Here is a 24,783-nt window from a genome sequence, read left to right on the forward strand (position 1 = left end):
ACCGACCTGTTTCACTTAGCATAATATACTAGTTTTAGAAGAGAGAGAATTTTAAGCAGACCAGTGCAGAGCCTATGCTGGGCTAGATCTCATGATTGCGATCATGACCTGGGCTGAAGTCAAGAGTTGAACACTTAACCAACTGAGCCACCCAGGTGTCTACACTTCTTATAGTTACTAGCTGTTTGAGAGCAATTAATTATTTAAGTTCTCTGTACTTCAGCTTTCTTTACTGTAAAATGTGGCTAGTAGGAGCGCCTGGGTGGCACCTCAGGTCATGATCTCAAGGTCTTGAGTTGGAGCTCTGCTTAGGCTCTGTGCTCAGGTTGACATTCCCTCCCTCTCCATCCCCTGGTTTGCATTCTTACTCTTTCTTGCTCTTTCTCTCAGATAAATAAATATACTCTTTTAAAAAATATGGATAGTAAATAATACTCTGTGAGAATAAAAATGTATTTGTTCTTTAAAATATTACAACATGGGATCCCTGGGTGGTGCAGCGGTTTGGCATCTGCCTTTGGCGCAGGGCGCGATTCTGGAGACCCAGGATCGAATCCCACGTCGGGCTCCCGGTGCATGGAGCCTGCTTCTCCCTCTGCCTATGTCTCTGCCTCTCTCTCTCTCTCTCTGTGTGACTATCATAAATAAAATAAAATAATAAAATAAAATAAAATAAATTAAATAAATTAAATAAATTAAATAAATTAAATAAAATAAAATATAAAATAAAAATATTACAACATACTATACATTTGTATGGTTTAAGGAGTTCATTTTGCATGAAAGCAAGTACCCTGTTCTAAAACATCTGGATTCTAATCCTGGCTGTGGTATTTAGTAGCTGTATAACACTGAGTTAAAAAATAAAAAAAAAAACTACTCTTGAGTTTTCTCATCTATATGGTGAGGAGTTGTCTTAAATATACTGTGGTTGTCAGAGTAAACAGCGAAACGTTAAATGTTGAATTCTGTCGATGATGAATAGCATGACTGATCTCTAACAAATAAATTTGTCATGCAAGAGAGGAAGGAAGAACTTCTATATTAGGCAAACAAAGATGACCTTTGTTTTTCATTCCTGGTAGGATCAACTTACAACATTGTTTATATTAAAGATAATATATGGGCAAAAGAATGCTGTGTTTTCTGTGCATACTATTAATGGGTCTGTTGTGTCATCTTTTTAAAAAACAACATATTTATATATATATTTTGCGACTTTTCAGACAGGAAACATGACTTGACCTGCATTTATAACAGAATCTAATGTAGTAAATAATGTACTTTCTTTGAAGTTTTAAGATATCTCCAAATGCTTATTTTGTCTGAGGTAATTTAGGGGAGACTTAGAAGAAAAGAGAATTCTATTGATTAAGTGAATATTCTAGAATCTTCTGGTGCATAATAGGCTATATTAAGAAAATTCTAAATGGATTGCAACTCTGATTTAAATATTAGCATTTAGCAGGTGATACTTTGATTTCTTTCATAAAAATTTAGTATTGATATGAGCAAATTAGGTGTCAAGATACAAGAGATTCATAAGTTTAACATATTTATCAACTAACAACTATATTTTTGTAACAATATACATTTTTTTAAAGGTATAAAACCAAGGAAAAGAAAGACTTTTGGCTTGCCAGGGATAATTAAAAAGGAAAAGGATGCAGAGTCTGTGTAAGTATATTTCATATTGTCAAAATCCTTTGTTATTAAGTAATTAAGAATAAGACTGGTGTTTTGAATTTGGGAAGAAAAAATTTGTTAAGAAACAACTCTGTATGTCCAAAGTGTGAAAACTACACTTTTCTAAGTACATTTGCTAGCTCATCTGGCTTTAGATAAAAGTATTAACTTTTCTTATTTTAAAATTTTAAGGTGAAAATTTTAGTGTCTTAAAACTGAAACTTTAAAGATACTCTTTTTATAAATGATACATACATATTTTAGAAAACAAAAGTCCAGAGGAAACTAAAAATTCTTCTAAGTCGTCTTAACGCCTAAGAAAAAACCCACGGTCAACTATTTGATGACAATCCTTCTAGACAACTCTATAAACATTTAGGCACACAGCAATATATGTACACATAAATAGAAAATGGAGGAGAACAAAAGCCCTAACATGTTTTAAACATTTATACTAGGTCATTAATTTTAGATGGGAGATGGAGTATAAATATAATATACTTTTTTTTTAAATTAAGTTAGGTTACAAGGAATATATAATTTGCATATAATAAATTCAATGAGTAAGTGAAGTTTTCTTTTTCTTACATTGGCTACACATTAGAGTACATGGAAAATTAAAATACATATATCTCTGCCAGGCTCTGCCTCAGACCAGCTAAACCAGATTCTCAGGATGTGAGGTTGAGCATAATTTTTGTTTGGTTTGCTTTTAAGCAGCCTGTATGATTCCTAACATATACCTGGGGTTGAGAATCTCTAAGATCTGTGGCTTACCAGAGACAAACTGGAATTAAATGAATCCTTTTTTCTGTAATTACCTCAACCTTAAATAGATTGATAAGATGGTAATCAAATCTTAAATTCTTTGCTGACTCAGTAACACTGGCTAAAAATGTGTTTAAAATCCCTACTTCTCTAGCAGAGCTCTGCTGGGCACTCATATTTTCAGGGTAAGAGAACAGTTTGTGCTATGGGTATTATTACCTCCTAACTAGTTAGATTCTTTTTATCTGAGTTTCTCAGAGTGCCTACCATTTTAAATGTTTCTTCCTCGCCCCCAAGTTTTATTTGCTTTAACAAAGACCAATTGCAAAGTGGTTTATATCTGTAGTTAACCATCTCATCTGCAAATGTTTTTTCAGCATTTATGAAAGCTGTCTTTTGCTAAGGAGATGGAATACAATTTGTTTCTATAACATTGTAAATACTTACAGAAGTCTAAGCAATGGATTTGTAAGTGAAACTATAAAAGTAGTCAGGTCGTCTGTTAATAAAGAGTAAAGGCCTTAAATTCAAATATTTATTATATAATATAATACATGGTTTTCTCAGCCGTCCATTCAGGGAGCTTAGAATATTTTTGTATAATTTGTGTTTTTAAAATAGTTTTTCATGGTCAAAAACTTCCCAGTTTTTCATGGTCAGTAACCATCATTAGGCCACTTGGATATTAGAATATTTTTTTACCACTGAGAAGACCAGGGCTGAAAACCAGTGCTTAAACAACTGCATCATGCTTGCCTTCTTTCAACACTTGCAGGCAGGAAAGATGTTAGAAACTGCTTTGTTTGAAATGCTGGGGGCTCTTGGCATGCTTCTGCGTGTAGCCTGAAGGCTTTGAAATGCCAGTATTGTAGAAGAGGGGTCCTGCTCAGAGCTTGCTCTCTTCCTGGGGCTTCATCTGCAGGGCTCATTACGGCCCACTGTGAAAGCAAACAGATGAGTGCTTCACCACAAGGACTGGAGAGCTCTGGCTGAAAGCCAGAGAATAAACTGTTTGGAACTTTGACACTTATATTTAAACTGTATCTTCTAAAAAAAAAAAAAAAAAAAAGAAGAAAGGAGTGCTCTAATATCTTAAATGATTTGATTCTGTAGAAGAATTGAATTTATTATTATTACAGTACCTTTTCTGGAACATTTCCTCAGAGTATGCATAGGAATATACCAGTAATAAGAAAGCTGTTTTTCAAAATTTTCGATTTTAAGTGAGGATTAACTGGCTAGAAAGACATAAGAGGCTTGCATTTATTCTCTTTGGTGCTTCTATTTGGATTAAGAGCAGGGTAGTCATCTCCCTCTTTTTTCATTATTTTTATTATTTTTTCATTATCTGTTCTATCCTCTCTTCCTTTAACAAAATTCTTCAATTTGTAGATTTTTTGGTTTGTGCTTAGTCTTTGGGTAGAGATAACCCATTTATCCTATATATTAATTTAATACATTTTCATTATTGCTCATTGGGCTCTCAAGGTATACCTAATACATATGTTTTCAGTCTGTTATTTAAGTGGTGGATTCTGATATTACATGCATTAACTGTCTCAAGCCACTGAATATGTAACTAATCCAAATGCCTTTTAAATGTGCACTCTAGGGGCACCTGGGTGGCTCAATCAGTTAAGCATCTGCCTTTGGCTCAGGTCATGATCCGGGGTCCTAGGATGGAGCCCCATGTTGGGCTCCCTGCTCAGTGGGGAGTCTGCTTTTCCCTCTTCCTCCCCCTGCTCATTACTTTCTCTCTCGCTCACTCTCTCTCTCAAATAATAAATACATAAATCTTTTAAAAAATAAAGTGCACTCTGATTTTTGTTAGTGAAATTCTTCTAGAATATATTCAAAGAAATTCTTCTAACTTTATTCCTCATGGTCTCAATGTCTTTATGGATTTAAGTGTTTGAGAATGTTGGTCTTTATTTTTTTAATTTTACGTTTAAAACACTTTCTTGCTGGTTTATATCCAAATTACTATTTATCAGTTAAATGATAAAATACCAATTTTCAACAGCTTATTGTATTAAACCAGAAAGCTTTTTCAAGCAGAATTCTAACTACACATTTAACATATTTGGAGAAAAATGCTTTTGACTTCTATGTATGTGCTAGTTATGGAAAGTACTTCAAATGAAACTGAAGTTTTAACAAGAATATATTGTAAAATGTTATTTATAGTTTATCAATTAATGTAGACTTTTTTTTTAAGCCAAGCTTTCTTCTTAAAGAGAATTTCTTTGAGAGAACTTTCTCAACCGGAAGAATTAAAAGTCACTAGAAATCCTTCTAGGACTGACAGCTTCCTTTATGTGATTCATGTGTATATTCATGGAAAAGAAGTACTTTTGAAGTACAAGTTTTTATTATTTATTTGTTTTTCTTAAAGATTTTATTTATTCATGAGAGACAGGCAGGGACATAGGCAGAGGGAGAAGCAGGCTCCCTGCGGGGAACTCATGCAAGACTGGATCCAGGGACTCCAGGATCACACCCTGAGCCAAAGGCAACTGCTCAACCACTGAGCCACCCAGGCATCCCTCTTTTGAATTTTAAGATCATTTGGTGTATTTTAATCTTCATGATTTGATTTTTCTAAATGTTTTTGTAAAGTTTAAGTTATGTTTAACAAGTAAACACTTTCAATATACTATATTTATCAGATAGTTCTAATAGTTGACTATTTTTTAATATTTTGTTTATTTTAATAGGGAATGTCCTGATGCAGATTCACTTGTAAGTAGTTTTACTTTGATATAAGCCATGTAAATTAGCTGTTTCCATTAGGAAATAATCAGCATATTTGGGTTGAGTTCATAAGAAAAATAGTAACCAGCTTATTGTAAATTCACTGTTAAAATTATTTTAGAGATGCAGTTTTGGCTTTATTTTAGTAGATGCTTTTGTATTAAATAGAAGGTAGCGCTACCTATCTGAAAAGTGGACATTTTACTTTGAAAATTTGAATGGTACCATACCATATTGCTTTTTCTTGGGAAATATGCCAGATCTCAGATCTGCTTACTTTATTTTAAAATGTGATGCTCTTACTAAAGTATTCCTGATTATTAAAATATTATTTTATCTCTTCAGATGTTTGAGTTTTAAGAGATTATCAGTACAGAAAAGATAGCAATAATAATCATTGTCAGTATTTTTCTCTGCTTTTTGTTTTGAAGAGAGTTTGTTTATATTTCTTATTTAAATATATTTCTTTGTCTATAATTGAAGAAGACAATAAGTGGAGTTCCCCGTGGTTACAGTGGGAGAGTATTACCAAATGGTGTAAGTAATGTGTAGACAGACATATTTTTCAAACTGTTCATTAGACACTGGTCATGTTGCTAAGTGTAGTAGAATCAAACTGTCTGTCTCCTTTGCTTATTGTTCTTGCTTGCATAATTACTGTATCTTTTGGCCCCAAGTCATTTTGATCTTACAGCATAATGGTGTACCAAGATAAAGATACTTTTGGAACACTGTGTTTTATGTGACTTAAATAAAACCTTTTTTATGTTTCATCTTTAAAATAAGAAAATTATGATTTGTTAGTAAATGTATAGTAAAAATAAATAGATTTCTAGTGAGCTCTAAGGTTAAAATCCTCAGAGTGTTTTAGAACTATATTTACTTTACCAGTTGTTTGTTTTGATATGCTTGGTTTACTAATTAATGAAAAAGTTAGCAGATGTGTTGACATTAACCTGAAGATTCATCAGGCATTTCATGTTGGAATTATTTATGTGTAGCATTTATTTCATGATTGCAACATTGAATTAAATGCTTTAATAACTTCATGTTTTATATAAACTCCCTTAAAACATTTCTAATCCTCTCAGCTCACTGATACTGTTCTATAATGATCAGTATTAACCACTTTTGAACTTCAGTCAGTACTTGTCTGGAATTAGGAAAGGGCTTTTAAAGAGGATGCATAAATATAACGCCATAAAGGAAAGGATTGATAAATTTTTATAGAAAGAAAACATGTAAAATTACAAAAAATACATTATAGAAGAATTTGAATCCGCAAAGTTGGCAGAGTATACTTGTAAGACATGTAACAAGGGCTACTTTCCTTTGTAAAGCTCACACAAATCATTGTTAAAGGTGAGCAGTGTCCCAACAGGAAAAGGGCATTATGAGAAAAACAGGCTATTTTCATAAAAAGAAACAAGGTGGTAAATGACCATTATAATGTTCAGAATAGTAGTCTCATTCTGATGCAAGTTAGAATGAAATTCCTGTATTTATGTATGATATTGGCAAAGTTTTGGTTAATTCATATAACTGGTAGGAGTATAAATTGGTACAATCTGTCTTATGGATAGTTTGGCAGTGTCTTCTCAAATAAGAAATGCATGTTTTTTTGACTGTCCAATCCTGCTTGAGGTTTATTGTTCCGGCTGTATTCACAAACTCCATGTACTTGCTTCATCAAGATACATACAGTAGTCCCGCCCCCGCCCCCCCCCCCCACTTCCCACTTCCCCTCACCTTCTCTGAGGTTTTGCTTTCCACGGTTGAAGTTACGCATGGTTGATCAGTTGCTGTGCCTGCTGATAGGGAAAGAGCTTACTAAAGGGAAGCAAGTATGATTTTTAAGTAATTGCTGTTTAAAAAATATAAATGGGTAGATATTTTTGTTCTTTTTGTTTCTGTTACCCAACACTTAATTGTGGTTACCTTTAGGGAGCATGATTACAGTGGTGGTCAGCAGGGAGAAAAGGCTTTCTTTTTTTGTTTTATTTATGGCCTATTATTATTATAGCCTATTTATGACTTTTCTATGGCTTTTTTAAAAGTAGGCCCCACACTCAACATGGTGCTTGAACTCACAACCCTGAGATCAAGAGTTGCATGCTCTACTCACTGAGTCAGCCAGGCTCCCCCTATAGCTAGTTTTAATAACCACTTAAACATCCATAACCTGCCTTGTTAGGGAAATAATCGTTTAATTTCTGTTCCTTTTTTAAATGGTCTGTGTAATTAAAAAATTATTTTGAGGGACTATATTTTTTAAAGGTTGCCCAAGTAAGTGTGAATTGTCTTTTTCTTTTGGTTTCTGCCAATCTCCCTATCTAAACAGAGATTGAGGAATATTTCATTGACTGAAGAGTTCTGTCCCAGTATATATTTTTAAATCACTACCACAACTACTATCCAAACCTGCCTTTAAGATTATTGAGTGAAGTTACCTGCTCTTTTCTTCACAGTGCTTTGGCCTAATGCTTTGCTCCAGCAGTGTAGGGCCTTTAAATAGAAATCATGGACTGAGTGGACAAAGGTATAAACTGGTATTGGGCAAGTTTTTATTAATATCAAGTTTCTATGAACAGTTTTAGCATTCCAAACCTGATATACCGAGAATTATTATTTATTTTGAAGTAATCAATTTACAGCAAGTTGCAAAGATAGTACAGAGCAGTCCCGTATACCTTTCATCCACTTTCTCCTGATAATTTTTAAAAATATTTTATTTATTTATTCATAGAGACAAGAGAGAGAGAGAGAGAGAGAGAGAGAGAGAGGGGCAGAGAGACACAGGCAGAGGGAGAAGCAGGCTCCATGCAGGGAGCCCGATGAGGAACTCCATCCCGGGTCTCCAGGATCAGGCGGCGCTAAAGCGCTGCACCCCCGGGGCTGCCCTCTTGATAATTTCTTGCAGAAATACAGTATCACAGCTAGGATACTGACACCATCACAGTCAAAACAGAACATTTCCATTACCACAAAGGTCTTTTTTGTTGGTTGCCTTTTACTGCCACTTCTCTTCCATCACCACCCTCCTTAGCTTCTGGCAATCACTAATCTTTTCTCTATTTCTCTAATTTTGTCATTTTAAGAATGTTATTTAAATGGAGTCCTATTATAACCTTTCAGATGGGCTTTTTTCTTCCAGCATAATTCTCTGGAGTTTCTTCTAGGTTTTTGCATATATGGTATATGAATAGTTTTTTGTTGTTTGAATAGTATTCCATGATATAGAAGCACTGAAGTTTGTTCTAACCATTCACCTATCATAGGGCATTTAGTTGTTTCTAGTTTTCAGCTATTAGAAAAAAGTTGCTTTGAACAATTGTATATGGATTCTTGTGGGTACCGTGTCCCACTCTGACCCTGGTTATTTGCTTTCTGAAATCTGTTTTACCTAACAAGAAGTCATTCATTTACCCCTCCCTCCCTTTTTAATGTTTACATGGTATTTTTCCATTCTTTTACCTTCAACCTACATATGTTGTTATACATGAAGTAAGTTTCTTACAGATGGCCTCTAGTTGGGGCATGTATTTTAATCTCTTCTGCTAATCTGCCTTTTATTACATTTGGACACTTTATATTTAACATAATTATAGACGTATCAGAGCTAAGTATGTCATTTTTTTTTTTGTTTGTTTTCTGTTTCTGGTTTTTTGGTTTTCACTTTCTTTTCCTGCCTTCCCTGTGGGTTATTTGAACCTTTTTTACGACTCCACTATGATCTATTTATAGTTTTTGAGCATATAATTTTGTAGACTTCTTAAATGGTTGCTCTAGTTCACTCTCCAGTACCTTCAGATAGTTTTTTTTTTTGACCAGAGTTTATAGTTGTAATCTTCAAGAGGTTGGTCTTACCCTATAAAAAACAGCTCAGTATTATTTTAAATTATTACATCCTACTGTATTATAGCAAATCCTTAGAACTTCTAGGAGATTAAACATCTAGTATGTTTCTAGGATACTAGGAATAAGAATAAAGTATTTTATAAAAACTTTATCTTTTACTTTTTAAAAGATTTTATTCATGAGAGAGACACACAGAGAGAGAGAGAGGCAGAGACACAGGGAGAAGCAGGCTTCATGCAAGGAGCCTGATGTGGGTCTCGATCCTGGGACTCCAGGATCACGGCCTGAGCCAAAGGCAGATGCTCAACCACTGAGCCACCCAGGTGTCCCTATAAAAACTTTAATTCTGATTTCTAATCAGCCTCAACCTATATTTGGTAAAATTTATTTTTAAAAGTATTTTAAAATATTATTTGCATATTAGCAAGCAATATGTAGAATTCAAAGTGCTCTACTTCTAGGGTTATATCACTTGACATCTTTTTTGTATATGTAATCTGCTCTTTACTCTGTATTAGATTTTTCATTTCTAGATTTTAATCCAGTCTGTTAACTCACTGCTGGGTACAGTAAACTTTTTATTCAAATTGGAAGCCATAGCCATGTAAATTTTGCTCTTAGTTCTCCTTGACCTTGTGCTATGCCTGTGAGATTACCCTTCATATTCCTTTTGCTGAGCTTTAGCAAGTGAATGGAGGAAGAAAAGAAGCTTTACCAGTAGAAGAATTTTAGCTCTCCAACTGATCACTTGGCATTTCTTGATTATCTTTTTTTTTCTTGTAAAAAGTTTTTGGAATTGTTTTATCCTTGTATTTTTTGTAAGTTAGAACTTATTTCCAAATAAAAACACTTTGAGTACCCCTAACTTTTTATTATTATTATTATTATTATTATTATTTTTAAAAAAGATTTTATTTATTTATTCATAGAGACACAGAGAGAGAGAGAGAGAGGCAGAGACACAGGCAGAGGGAGAAGCAGGCTCCATGCAGAGTGCCCGACATGGGACTCGATCACGCCCTGGGCTGCAGGCGGCGCTAAACTGCTGCACCACCGGGGCTGCCCCCTAACTTTTTATTATATTTTCCTTAACAGTTGTATTCCTACATGCATGTGTTTATGTGTGTGTATATAATTTTTTTCTGATCCATTTTAGCATAAATTCTATACATGGTGGCCCTCATCCCTAAATTGCTTAAATGTGTATTTCCTAAAAATAGGAATATTCTCTCCACATAGCATACATAGAGAAGTGTTCCTCCATCTTTCATCCCTTCTATTCATCACTTTCCCTTGGAGGTAACCAACTTTATTCTGATTTCTCCTTACAGGGGTTTTTCTCCCTGTAAAGATAAGCAGATATCTGTGTTTTAAAATTTTCCCATCTTTCTTACAGGCTTTTTTTTTTTTTTTTCATTTAACAGTATTTCCTCAAAGTCATTCCATATGAGTTCATAGAAACTTCCCATTTTTAAAAAATAATTGTAGACTACTCTGATTACTATGTGTACTATAGTTTATTAAACTATGCTTGGACATTTAGGTGCTTTCCATCAGTTTTGAGTTACGGATAATCTTTGATGAATACACTTATTGTATATGTATTTTTAAATTGTTGAGGGTGTATTTTCAGGGTAAGTTCCTAGAAATTGAATTCCTGGGTGGAAGAGTAAATACTTAACTATTTTTGTTAGATAACGCTAAATTTCTCTCTATAGGGATTTACTAGTTTGTATTTATACCAGCAGAATATAAGAGTACCTTTTCCCACAGTTTTGCCAACAGAGTGTATTTTCAAGCTTTTGGATTTTTGCCTGTCTCATGTATAAGAGATGCTATTTTAATGTAGTTTTAATTTTCTTGGTTATCTTTCATTTGTTTTCTTTTGTTAAATATTTTTGATAAGTATTTCCATTTATTTAACTTGTCAGCCCTCTGATTTCATCATGTCTCATTCCAGACACATACAGTCTTGTGCTTTTACTTCTTCCCTTTCAAGATTTGGGTGAACATTTGCTTATTACAGAACTGCTGGTATTCCTGCCTGAACCCCTGTTCTCTTCCTTATAGAGTGTTTCTCCTATTTCATTTTTCAGTGCCTTTCCGTTTCAGACGCTAAAGCATAGAATGTGATCTGGAGCTAACTTAACCAAAATGATAGAACTTTGCCAGTGTTGATAATTTTATGAACCTACATCATTGATAAATGATGTAGCCACTGCAGTAGGTAAAGCTGTTTTGCTAATCTTTTGTATCTATGTAGTTGGAGCCATCCTTACAATGAAGTTTTTTTCTTCTTCTTCCCATAGAACATTCCTGATGTAGATGAAGAAGGTTACAGTATAAAACCAGAAGCAAATCAGAATGATATCCTTTCATCATCTAGATATTTCTATGGATTGTGTTGGCATCTAAGTAGACAGTTAAAACAGAATAATCTGTTGTTTAATAAAGACTTCAGTTTTTAATTATAATAAAATGTGATTCCATAGTCTTCACTTAACATGTTTTTATTAATGAAAGTTAGTACTATTTCTGTTAAAGTCTATCTTATCTCTTAAAGGTTTATATCCTTTTTATAAATGTATGAAAAACTGTTTATATGTTAAGATAGTTTAAAAACTAAATTCTTTAACTGATACTCACATACCAAAGAGAACCATTTCTACTCGTCTAGTGATTCTGATTCTGAAGATGAAGAACCAAAGAAGTATCGGATAGAGATCAAACCCATGCACCCAAATAACTCCCATCACACAATGGCTTCCTTGGATGAATTAAAAGTATCTATAGGAAATATCACACTCTCCCCAGCAATATCTGTAAGTAAGAAAATGAGCAAGTTCATACTCTATATAGAAGCCTTTGGTTGTTTTTTTTTTTTTTAACCTTGTCTACTTGCATCTGGTTAATTTTAGCAACAGTTAATTAAGCACATCGAATAAGGGAACATTTAGTAATTTTTCTTCTGTTTTATTGAGGCATACAGTTTATGATTGTTATATAGGCACATAAACCCGAGTTTGGCTTAGTTTTGCTTCCTTTTGAGGTGTTTTATAAAGAAACAAAAATGTAGAAAATCTATTTCTGCCGTGTATTTTATTTTATAAACAGTTTCTATGTTTCAGAAGTTTGAAATGGCAGTATTAATCTTTTCCTCATCCAGTTTTAAATATTTTGTCCATATTTTATGAACCTTATGTGAAAGGGAGGGAATTCTTTCTTTAACAAGGGATTTAAAGATTAAGTTTTATGTCTGCATGTTTTTGTAACTACAGCATTTGTTATTTCATACTTTTTATATAAAAAAGACACATATAAGAATTCATAGTGTTAGTGGTTAATTCCTCAATTCTCAGATACCATAAACAGCTTTTGAGGGAGGAAAAAAATAAAAAGTAATTGCCATAACTAATCTTTCCGTTGATGTCAAACTCTAATTTCAGGAATGTTAAACTATGGGGAAAAAAAGCATGTCTTAGAATGACAATTTAGTTATCTGTACATACTTAACATAATTTATATTAAATCAGTTCTCCTTGATAATGGAGAATAAAAGTTCTTCCCACTTCATATTGTCATTTAATTATGTATTTTAAATAGTCTCTATGTATTTGGGAATAAATGTTTTTCAGTCATGTGCTTAAGCATTTAATTTTTTTCTACCAAAAAGACTGATTTCTTAAGTGAGTTTTTATCCTACCATTGCTATTTAACATTAAGATTAATGCCCAGATTAAATTATATATATATATTATGATATATGTAATATATACGTATGAAGTTAGAAGTTATGAAACCATTAAAAATTTTTATTGTGAAAGAGCCTGACTAATTAAAAAAATATATTTATGTAAAGAAAATCCTAGGGGAATATATACCAAAACATTAAGCACCTAATTCTGAGTAGTGAGATCATTAATGATTTTAAATTTTCTCCTTTGTCCTTTCCTCTTCAATTTTTTAAAAAAGGTGAGCATATTAATTTCATACTGAGAAAATAATGAGAACATTTTAATAGTTAATATTGGATCTGAAAAGATGTGTTGAATATATTTAGCTGGCCACTTTGCTTATCTAGCCTATGTCCCCTACCCCAATGATGTTCTGCATGTGTTCTAAGGTGTGTAGATTTTAGGTATGATTCAGAAGTGAATAGACAAATTATGAGACCAAGAAAATAAGATATTTTAAATTCTAAAATGTACACTATACCTTTTTTTCTTTCCATGCACTACTAGAGACACAGCCCAGTAAGTGCAAAATTTTATATTCTTAACTACTAACTTAAAATCCTTTTAATATTTGAACATTGATCTTCAAAATACTTGTGTTAAGCTTTTTAAATTTGCAGATCATAGTATCTTGCTGTAGGTACTAACATTTTGATATTTTAAAAACATTTTATTGAGTTAAAGGTATGTGTATTATCTTTTACTATAAGATACTGAAAGTTTGTTTTTTTGTTTGTAGTTTATAATTGAGTAAATATACTAAGAACAACTTAAAATTAGGTCCCCATTAATATCTCACGAAGTAGAGATGCGCCTGACTGGCTCAGTTGGCATTCAGCTCTTGATCTCAGTATCATAAGAGTTCAAGCACTGTGTTGTGCATGGAACCTACTTAGAAAATAAATATACCACAAATTTTTTTTTACTAAATATTTCATTACCAAATTATTTGTTTAATGACTCTTAGTGTTTGCATTTCTGTTTTAGGTGCAGATGAATCGGAATTCATCAAGTAAGTTTGACACTTAAAGTGTTTATTTTGTGTCTATTAAAATTTATCAGGTAGTTTGCTAAGCTTATTGTAGCCTTTCATATGTAGTTAGAAGAATAAATGGTTTGTTTTAATCATAACTGTTAACAACAGACTAGAAGGATACTTTAAACAGAAGACAATTTTAGGTATATTATTTCTTTTAGTGTTTATACACACCTTCAAGTTTAATACTTGGCTACAACATTTTTCAGAAGTCAACAAACCAAAGAGTGGCTTCTTTTTAACAATGTTAAATTACTTAACTGACGTAACTCTGCCTTATGAGCCAGAAGGCTTTATGAGGTGAGTAAGCTTTAGCTTTTCTGATTTTTAAGTCATATCACAATTGCAACTTTGTAATCTATAGTTTTTAGTATAGTAACTTAATTATACTAAAAAAATGGAGGGGGGGAGTGTTAACATCTGCAGAATCATGCATTAAAAATAACAAAGTTGGGAAAAAATAGAGTTGAGGCAGCCAACTCAAGTTGTGCATTTTTGTAAACACAAGGCTTAATAAAAACCATAAGTAAGTAACATCAATCCTATTAAAAATTCTAGCACAATTACAAAGACCTATTAAATGCATAATAAATATCAAACTAAAAGTAAGATTTTACTTTTAAAAAAGAGTGAGTAGCTTGAATGATAGGGGATACAAGGAAAATGAGGATAAAAGTGGGTTGTTCTTATGGAATTAATAGGCATAAGGGCAAATTGCAGGAAGATGGAGGAGAACACCACAGTGAGTACTTTGAGGCCAAACAAGGCCAGACTGAGCCAAATGGAACAGTGTGGTATGAAGGGGCATCACATACACTGTGGTATTCCTCGGACTTTGCTGCAGTTACCCATGTTGGTGTATTCTGCATTCATCTGGTGTTGGGTGGTGACCTAAGACATTAAGATACAGGGAAATTTTCTTATGAACCGACCTGACTTCTGCATGTTACTGATACTGTTTTCTTTGTGTACCAGTTGCTAATGAAATGATTAATACTACTAATGGAAAAGGTAGCAAAACAGCCTGTCTTATAAAGACTGTTATTCTAGGTTGCTCTAAAAATTTTAGTTTTTCAAGATACAACATCCTTCAAGAATAACTATTTTTGGTCAATGTAATAATATTCTTAGAACCTGAAAGATGCTTTCATGATTCATCAGTTATAATTCTTGACTGATAGATACTTAAGTCTTTCAACATATGTGTTCTAATTTTTAAAGTTCTAGCCCATATTTTTCTTGTCTGAACAGTTTTATTTTCATAAATAGGATAGTTCATTGACTTAAGCAATTTGTTATCAAAGATGTTAGAAGAAGAAGACAGCAGAAATTCAGCTATTATTTTGATATTCTTAAATGATAGTGTTAGCATGTTAGAAAACTTGACTTTTTTCCTTCATAATTAAAAAAATTCTATTTATGTTATCAGTTCCACAATTTTTTTTTTTTTTCACAATTTTTTTTTTATTCATGGGAGACACACACAGAGAGGCAGAGACATAGGCAGAGGGAGAAGCAGGCTCTATGCAGGGAGCCCAAATTCAGGATTCGATCTAGGACCCCGGGATCACGACCTGAGCCAAAGGCAGATGCTCAACTGCTAAGCTACCCAGGCGTCCCAGTTCCACAATTTTTAAATTGTTCGTAGTATTGAGTTATATGTCCAGTGTTTCTCTTACCATTTAAATATTTCATTACTCAGATGATGAATTTCTTGATGTTTCAATTTTTTAATTAGGTGAAGAGCTGACAAAATCAAAGTCATGTGCTGCATCCAATGAGTAAGTTTCACAGTTAAGTTTTATTTTTAAGTAAGAGTCTTTTTAGAGTAGTTTTAGGTTCATAGCAAAATTGAGGGGAGGATATAGAGATTTTGCATATATTTTCTCTGCCCCCACATATGCCCAGCCTCCTTCATGATCAGAACCCCCTACTAGAATAACTCACTTGTTGGAATTGATGAACCTACACTAACACATTATTGTCACCCAAAGTCTGTGGTTTACATGAGAATTCGCTCATTCTTGTATAGCCTATGAGTTTTGACAAATGGGTAAGGACATGTAACTCTACTATTATGGTATACTGAATAGTTTATACTGAAAATCCTGGGTCCTCCACCTGTTCATCCTTCCCTCTTTACTATGTTTAAATTTTCCTTTGTCCTTTTTTTTTTTTATTTTTTTATTTTTATTATTATTATTATTTTTTCCTTTTTTTTTTCCTTTCCTTTTTTTTTTCTAGACAGTTTTATTATCTTTGCGGTTTCAGTTCCAGTAGAGTGTTAGTAATCATCCTCTTTTCTAAGCTGTGAAACGCTCTGTGGAGTTTCTGGTTGTTTTAAATTCTTATTTGACACTATAATTTTTAAAAGAATCCTTATTCAACTATATTTGGCCTTGGTGACTTCACTGCTTCTAAATAAATGCTAGTGTCCCAAGTTCATATATATATTTCATCTAGTCATTCTCATTGACATATTCTCACTTTTTTCCTTCAGTTTGGGCTGTGACTGTTTAAGATAGACTGTACTTTTCATGAACTTTGAAACAAGGAAATGTCGCAAGTTAAAAAGGCTAGAAACCATGTTGCTAGATTGATTGATTGATTTGTAAAGATTTTATTTATTTATTCGTGAGAGACACAGAGAGGCAGAGACACAGGCAGAGGGAGAAGCAGACGCCCTGGGTGGGGAGCCCGATGCAGGACTTGATCCCAGGATCCCTAGGTCACGCCCTGAGCCAAAGGCAGATGCTCAACCACTGAGCCACCCAGGCACCTGCTAGCTCTTTTTATTTATTTATGTATTTTTTTAAAAGATTTTATTTATTCATGAGAGACACAGAGAGAGAGAGAGAGGCAGAGACACAGGCAGAGGGAGAAGCCGGCTCCATGCAGGGAGCCCCATGTGGGACTCGATCCCGGGTCTCCAGGATCACACCCCGAGCTGAAGGTGGCGCTAAACCACTGAGCCACCAGGGCTGCCCTGCTAGCTCTTTTTAAAAAGAAAGAAATATTTGAAGCCAGTGTTTCATGGGTCCTTTTTCATTTCCATATCTGTCAATAAGAATACAGTCTTATAATGGTTTGTTTTTTGCATAAGTAAAAGTGTAGGCTTCATTAAATGGATAGCTTAAAATAACTTGATCCTGTTTTTTTTTAAAGATTTATTTATTTATTTATTTATGATAGACATAGAGTAAGAGAGAGGAAGAGACACAGAGGGAAGGAGACACAGGCTCCATGCCAGGAACCTGACGCGGGACTCGATCCCAGGACTCCAGGATCGTGCCCTGGGCCAAAGGCAGGCGCTAAACTGCTGAGCCACCCAGGGATCCCCTAACTTGATCCTATTAAAGCTAGGCACTAATCTAATTGAGCACAGTGGTGGTATTCATTTATCATTTTTAAAGATAAGTTCAGTGTTTTAAAATTTTGCTTTTAGTAATTTATGCAATTGTGATTCTAGGTTTTATATACAAAATTTAGTTTGCTTCCATATAGGTGCATGTTGTGATACTAGATACGTGCTTATAGATAATTGAACCATTTTCATTGTAATGAGCCTGTTTTCTAAGATTTAAAAATATTATATTAAATAATGGCAATTTGATACATTAAAGTATTGTTTTAATGGGGTTGATTTTTATTTTGCACCTTAACTATATAAGGTGTCACTTTTCATAGCTCACTAAAGCTGGGAACATCTTTTAAAAAGAGGTGGTGGCAAAATTTTGGTACTTCAGGATCTTAGAGATTAGACATCTTAAAAGACATGTGACTAAAATGAAAAAGAACCATTCATTTAAAAGTTTTTATTAAAGAGCTGGAAGTTGAATCCTAAAAATAACTAGTCCAGTGGATTCCAAGGGGTCAGTGAAGGGTTATATGGTGTGTTGAGATTTTTGAAACTTGAAAGTTGATGCTCTTGATGATTTTGTCCATAGTTTTGGTTACCTCTCATAAGACATGACTGGTCCATACATTTCTCTAGACTACCTCAGTGGCTCGGGCTATCGGTTGCCCAGGGAGAAGTCCTGCGCTTGTATGATCTACTACAGTAATCAGAACTTTAAAATTTATATCAAGCTGTTGGGCTTACTTCTGTACATGACGATTTCAAAGATGAAGATAAAAGATAAAATATTTTGAGTACTTAAGTATGACCTTATAAAATTTCTGCCTGATTTCTTATCACTTGAAGAAATTTCCTGTGCATGACTTGGTTCTAGGTGTGAATCAGCAAACCTGATTTCTTCATTTGTAAAGCTGAAATGATTTCTGTTCTTGGAGCCCCAAAGATTGTTAGAGTATAACAAGGTGTGATTGGTGTGCATTATCTCCTCTACTGCCCCCTACCAACTTTATGTACTGTTACTGGACGTTCTGCTTAGAACAGTTAACAAATACTGGTTTAAATTTTTTTTTTTTAATTTTTAAATTTTTATTTATTTATGATAGTCACAGAGAGAGAGAGAGGCAGAGACACAGGCGGAGGGAGAAGCAGGCTCCATGCACCGGGAGCCCGACGTGGGACCCGATCCCGGGTCTCCAGGATCGTGCCCCGGGCCAAAGGCAGGCACCAAACCGCTGCGCCACCCAGGGATCCCAATACTGGTTTAAATTAAAAATTTTGGTTCAGTTTTTTCACACATTCTATTGGCAGAATATCCAGCTTTTAAATCATATATTTAGCTATTCCAGTTCTAGGAAATAAAAATAAGTGACTAGGTTTTATACGAATGAAGTGTTCCTTGGTTAAAATATTTATTTTTAAATATTATGGCAGGAAAGGGACCAGCGACTTACTTGCTTGGGATCCCCTGTTTGGACCATCTCTTGATTCATCATCTTCGGCTTCACTGAATTCGTCATCATCATCAGGTAGTGTGTGTATGTGTGTGTGTATTTATTATTTAAAAGATTTTATTTATTTATTCATGAGAGACACACAGAGAGAAGCAGAGACACAGGCAGAGAAAGAAGCAGGCTTCATGCAGGGAGCCCGACGCGGGACTCGATCCGGGACTCCATCATGCCCTGGGCCAAATTCAGGTCCGGGACTCCATCATGCCCTGGGCCAAATTCAGGCGCTAAACCGCTGAGCCTCCCAGGTGTCCCAATATGCGTGTGTATTTAAACTGAGGAATTCATGAGTTACTTTTTCCTGATTTATTCATCACTTTTGTGTTATACTTAATGGTCAAAAATATTTTTAACTTATCCTCTCATATTGCCAGATAAAGTGATTTTATACTGATTTTGTTAACTTGGCTGAAAGACCCTATGCCAATGTAGTCATACAGGGAGAGAGAGAGAGAGGGGCAGAGACATAGGCAGAGGGAGAAGCAGGCTCCATGCACCGGGAGCCTGACGTGGGATTCGATCCCGGTCTCCAGGATCGTGCCCTGGGCCAAAGGCAGGCGCCAAACCGCTGCGCTACCCAGGGATCCCCCTATGCCTTAAACAAAAATTTATCAAAAACCAATTTTTTTCATTGATGTATTCATTTCAATATATCATTCCCTTATCAATGCCCAGATAATTCTGTTTTTAGATCATTCCACTGCTTAGATGTACATTAATGTAACCAGTCCATTGTTATCGGACATTTGAGTTGCAGCTAGCTTTCTTGTTTTATGAAAATCCACAGATAAATTATTACAAAGATATTATGAAAATTCTATCAGTACAACATGTGAGTTTCAAGATACACCCATTGATATTTATTGCCAAACTGCTTTCCAGAAAGGCTTTAGCACTTCCCAAGCAATGTATGAAACAGCTTGGTGAATGCTTTTTAGTTGTTTTGGCAAGAATGCGTTTTCTTTTATTCAAAATAGTAAATTCCACTAGCCAATAGTCAAAGTAGGCCTCAAAATGCTTGTTTAATAGAACGCTGCTTGTTCAAAATAAGAAAGTAAAATCCACTGTAAATTGATCTTCAGCCTTCTTTGGGATTTCGGGATTGCTGTTCAGTATTTGGGGTTAGGAGAGTGGTGGGGAGAGAACTTGAACTGATTGAGTTCCTGCCATGTTGCTCTGTTAGAAGCTACACTGTTTAATTTCACTTCATTAACTGCTCCATGAAGTCCATTTTATTGTCCCAGTTTTGTAGATGAAAAAAAGTAAAGCTCAGAGATGATTTGGAACTTCTCTGAGATCATTTCATAGGAAATGAAGCAACGATTCAAACCTGGATCTTACTAATTCTAAAGTTCTGTTCATTGTACTCTAACATACCTACCAAACATAAGACATTCTGAAACATAAATGGATTTTAGGCAACCTTAACTCCAATTTGTAATTTTGAAGGGATGATGACCTATATTTAATACTTATAAAACAGCAAGAAACAATGAAAGATAGTTGAACATATTCTGAAGTACATTATAGCCTTCCTCAGTGGACATGTTATTATTTACTTTTATAAAACTAAATAGATTATATAAGGAAAGTAATTGTAAAGGAAAAACTGAAGTTATCATTAAGGTCTCCTTTTTGTTCAGTGAAAATGTAAGAATGGTGTTTTATGAATTATTTTTCAAAATACCACATAAAAATTTTCACATTGGTATCACACAGGATTTAGTTACATAGAAATTTTTTCCTAGCCCTACCCTTAGTCTCTTACTCTTTTTTTCAGCACAGTCTCTTCCTTTTCAAAAAAGTCCTCACTTTTCAAAACTCTTGCTGTCTCAAGTATGTTTCACCCCTGTCACTTTTAACTTCAGGTAAAAAATGATTCATTTTTGTTCAGTGGCCATTTGATGTGTAGTAGCCAGGAAATAAAACATTTATTAACCCTTTGTTACTTTTTAAGTTCACTTTTGTATGCATTTTTAAACTTTCCTATATAGTCTGAAAAATGATGTCAAATTATTTTACCTTTCAAAGAATGTTAGTCATGATGAAAAGAGATGATGGTAAAAACCTAAAAATATTTGAGAAGATATAAAGGGGGGGGGAACGCCTGGGTGGCTCAGTGGTTGAGCATTGGCCTTTAGCTCAGGGCATGATCCTAGTCCCGGATCAAGTCCCGCGTCGGCCTCCCTGTGAGGAGCCTGCTTCTCTCTCTGCCTGTGTCTCTCTCTGTGTCTCTCATGAATAAATAAATAAAATCTTAAAAAAAAAAAAAGAGAAAGTACAAAGGTGATAGTGCTACGTTACTCAGCAGTGTGCCTGACTGGCTAGTGTTGGGAGCAATGTTGGAGTTAAAAACCAGCCTAATATTTTTGAAAAGATAATTTTAAGGGATTTTTATAGATCTGATGTGCTCAGTTAATTCATGAAGAGAAAAGAAATGCTCTACATTAAGACTTATAGGAGGGTTTTGCTTGTATATCAGTGTTTACACTTTTACCAACTGTTGGAGTTACATTTTGCTCCTCTGAAAAAACGGAATAATTATGGCTTCAGTTTTACCCCTATGTTTTTTAAATCTCGTATGCTCTCATGCTTATTTTCCTTAATAGAAAATTTGGACTTATGCTTTTGTTTGAAAATGTATAACTATATTTTTCTAGTTTTGAATGATTAACATAACATTAACCTGAACCAAGAAAACTATTTGGCTATGTAGATTCATATATATTTTTTTAAGATTAATATCTTATTCGAGAATTTCCCTGTTGCTTCTGGTTTTTCAACTACTTTCCCCTCGTTCAGCTTAAGGAACTTAAGGAGTACAGCAGAAACTCTTTGTCTCCTATGGATTTGTTTGAGTGTTTAGTAATTGAGTCTTTTCTTGAAAGCAGCCTGTATTTTGAATTGGAAAAAGTGACTTGTGATTATTTGAAAGAGCTGAACCTTAACACTTCTACCAGGCTTGGTTTGTTTTGAGTTGGACAGGCTGTTTGTCTGGCAGTAATGAAGCTCAGGGGTACGTCTCTGTGACGTGGAGCTCTCACAAGCTTGAAATAACTTGTCAGTGCTGGTTTCATTGATAATGGGCTTCTCTTGCAAGTCACTATGTCGTAGCACAGGGAAATGTTATGGTTCTCATTGTACTCTAACATACCTACCAAACATAAGACATTCTGAAACATAAATGGATTTTAGGCAACCTTAACTCCAATTTGTAATTTTGAAGGGATGATGACCTATATTTAATACTTATAAAACAGCAAGAAACAATGAAAGATAGTTGAACATATTTGTTTGCCTGGGCAAACTCAGGCTGGTACATATTTCTTCCAGTGCACAGCTTCAAGTAGGGTGCAACGTGACAGAAGTGGCTCGTGACAGAAGTGGGGCTCGCTGGGAGAAGGCAGTGGCCTTAGAATCTGCACAGAGTTTCTTAGCAGCGTTTTACGGTTTTCTTCAAGCATCGGAGATCTTTCTCAATGATTCCATACCCCTCGTGCATTGACTTTCACTCCTCTGTGACTCCCTTTTGCTTTAGGTCCTTTCCTGTCACCCGCATTCCCCTTCCTTTCATATCTGTGTTCCCTTATCAATGACCACCGGTCCTCAGCCTTACTGTTTGTTTCTCCATAGATGTACTTAGGCCTATTCATATGTTTGTTTTTTTTTTCAAAGATTTTACTTATTTATTCATGAGAGACACAGAGAGGAGAGAGAGAGAGAGAGGCAGAGACACAGGCAGAGGGAGAAGCGGGCTCCATGCAGGAGGCCTGACTTGGGACTCCATCCCGGGTGCCCAGGTCAGGCCCTGGGCTGAAGGTGGCGCTAAACTGATGAGTCACCTGGGCTGCCCAACTATTCATATGTTTTTAACCTGCACATCTGCAAACTTAAAGAACGTAATGATTTCTATTTCCTCCCATCCATATTCTTCAGTCTGAATTATAGCCCCACCTTTTACAATAAACTAAAGGGATTTGAAAATACTTTAAAATACTATAAAGATGATTTAAACATATTTGCTCTCATTCTTCAATCTTGTTTAGATTTTGCTAATATATTTATGACTTTTGATGATTTACACTTGGATTTCATTAATTTCTACCAGAATTGAATTATTTTTAATGAGGAATACTTAGGTTAGTATCTCTGATTTATAAAGTAGCAAAATTTGCAAATGGTGTTGATTAAATTTATGTAGGGGATCCCTGGGTGGCGCAGCGGTTCGGCGCCTGCCTTTGGCCCAGGGCGCGATCCTGGAGACCCGGGATCGAATCCCACATCGGGCTCCCGGTGCATGGAGCCTGCTTCTCCCTCTGCCTGTGTCTCTGCCTCTCTCTCTCTCTCTCTCTCTCTCTCTCTCTCTCTGTGACTATCATAAATAAATAATAATAAAAAAAAAATTTAAAAAAAAATAAAAAAAAATAAATTTATGTAGGATTCTATCATTAAAAAAAAAAAAAAAAAAGGGATCCCTGGGTGGCGCAGCGGTTTGGCGCCTGCCTTTGGCCCAGGGCGCGATCCTGGAGACTCGGGATCGAATCCCACGTCGGGCTCCCGGTGCATGGAGCCTGCTTCTCCCTCTGCCTGTGTCTCTGCCTCTCTCTCTCTCTCACTGTGTGCCTATCATAAATAAAATTAAATAAATAAAAAAAAAAAGATACCAACTGGTATCTATTTAAAAAAAAAAAAAAAAAAAAAAAGGTATCCCTGGGTGGCGCAGCGGTTTGGTGCCTGCCTTTGGCCCAGGGCGTGATCCTGGAGACCCGGGATCGAATCCCACGTTGGGCTCCCGGTGCATGGAGCCTGCTTCTCCCTCTGCCTATGTCTCTGCCTCTCTCTCTCTCTCTCTCTCTCTCTCTGTGTGACTATCATAAATTAAAAAAAAAAAAAAATTTATGTAGGATTTAGGAACAGTGAACTCTAGGATTTCTGTAAGTATTTTCTTACCAAAAATTAATTATAGTGATTTGGGGGAATTTTTTCCATAAATAATGTATTTTTGATACTTTTAATTATCATCAGAAACTTTACAATGTAATTCAACTTGTAATTTGACTTTTAATTAAGGTAAGTGTTTTATTTAGAGTCCATGTGACTACTAAAAAGGTGTTGCTTCAAAGGCTTGGTCTTGCATTACTGTCTGTAAGTAGATGTACTGGCAATAAACTAAAGGCCTTCAGCCTTTAACTGGTTTATTTTCACTAGCTAGTTTGTCAGAGTTTGTTTTTTTTTTTATATGTATAAAGAATTGAGGGGCAGCCCGGGAGGCTCAGTGGTTTAGCGCCGCCTTCAGCCCAGGGCCTGATCCTGGAGACCCAGGATCCAGTCCCACGTCGGGCTCCCTGCATGGAGCCTGCTTCTCCCTCTGCCTGTGTCTCTGCCTCTCTCTCCCTCTCCCTCTCCCTCCCTCTCCCTCCCTCTCTCTCTCTCTCTCTCTCTGGTCTCTCTTTAATGAGAGAGAAAAAAAAAAAAAGAATTGGGAATACAGTTGTGTGTGTCAGTTCTACTGAGCAGTTAACTTTTTTTATTTTCAGGAATATTGTTAGCTTCAAGAAAAGCCCATTTGATAGATTCCCAGTATTTCAACAATTATGGATAATTTTATACATATATGTGTGTGTATATATATATATATATATATATAATTTTACACATTCAAATATATATATCAAAAACTGGAAAATGAGCTTTGAGTACTGAGAGTTCTTCTATAATAGAATGTTTTTATGTAAGAATTACTACATACTACTAATGATTTTTTTCAAATTCTCTTTTTCCCCCCCTACCAGCCAGGCCCACAACTCCTCTTTCTGTAGGCACCATTGTCCCACCTCCAAGGCCTGCTTCCAGACCAAAGCTTACTTCAGGCAAACTCAGTGGGATTAATGAAATAGTATGTACTCAGGTTTTTTTTTTTTTTTTTAAATTATAATTGTTTGATTTAAGATGCAAATGTATTTTTCCTATATGCACCTATAAACAGTTAATTGCTTGGAATTATCTAATTGAATCTTCAAATTATAGAAGAGCTTTTCCAGCCAACATATCCTTTACTCCCTCATATTATTTCAGTGATCA

General features: G+C 34.8%; 1 protein-coding gene across 3 annotated transcripts in view; it reads left to right on the forward strand.

Moving 5' to 3' along the window:
- The window catches only part of FCHO2 (FCH and mu domain containing endocytic adaptor 2), a 115,601-nt gene that overhangs the window by 61,559 nt on the left and 29,259 nt on the right, over nucleotides 1–24,783 (forward strand). For 2 of the 3 annotated variants that reach the window (XM_041765634.1, XM_041765637.1), the window contains 10 exons: nucleotides 1,605–1,677; nucleotides 5,172–5,196; nucleotides 5,692–5,745; nucleotides 11,376–11,433; nucleotides 11,713–11,888; nucleotides 13,308–13,319; nucleotides 13,788–13,812; nucleotides 15,575–15,617; nucleotides 18,626–18,720; nucleotides 24,495–24,598. In XM_041765634.1, coding sequence (XP_041621568.1) covers nucleotides 1,605–1,677; nucleotides 5,172–5,196; nucleotides 5,692–5,745; nucleotides 11,376–11,433; nucleotides 11,713–11,888; nucleotides 13,308–13,319; nucleotides 13,788–13,812; nucleotides 15,575–15,617; nucleotides 18,626–18,720; nucleotides 24,495–24,598 — 665 coding nt within the window. The remainder of the gene's footprint in view (nucleotides 1–1,604; nucleotides 1,678–5,171; nucleotides 5,197–5,691; nucleotides 5,746–11,375; nucleotides 11,434–11,712; nucleotides 11,889–13,307; nucleotides 13,320–13,787; nucleotides 13,813–15,574; nucleotides 15,618–18,625; nucleotides 18,721–24,494; nucleotides 24,599–24,783) is intronic. The other variant, XM_041765635.1, reaches the window with a different exon arrangement.

This window comes from Vulpes lagopus, chromosome 8 (assembly GCF_018345385.1).
Source record: "Vulpes lagopus strain Blue_001 chromosome 8, ASM1834538v1, whole genome shotgun sequence".
Classification (NCBI taxonomy): Eukaryota; Metazoa; Chordata; class Mammalia; order Carnivora; family Canidae; genus Vulpes; species Vulpes lagopus.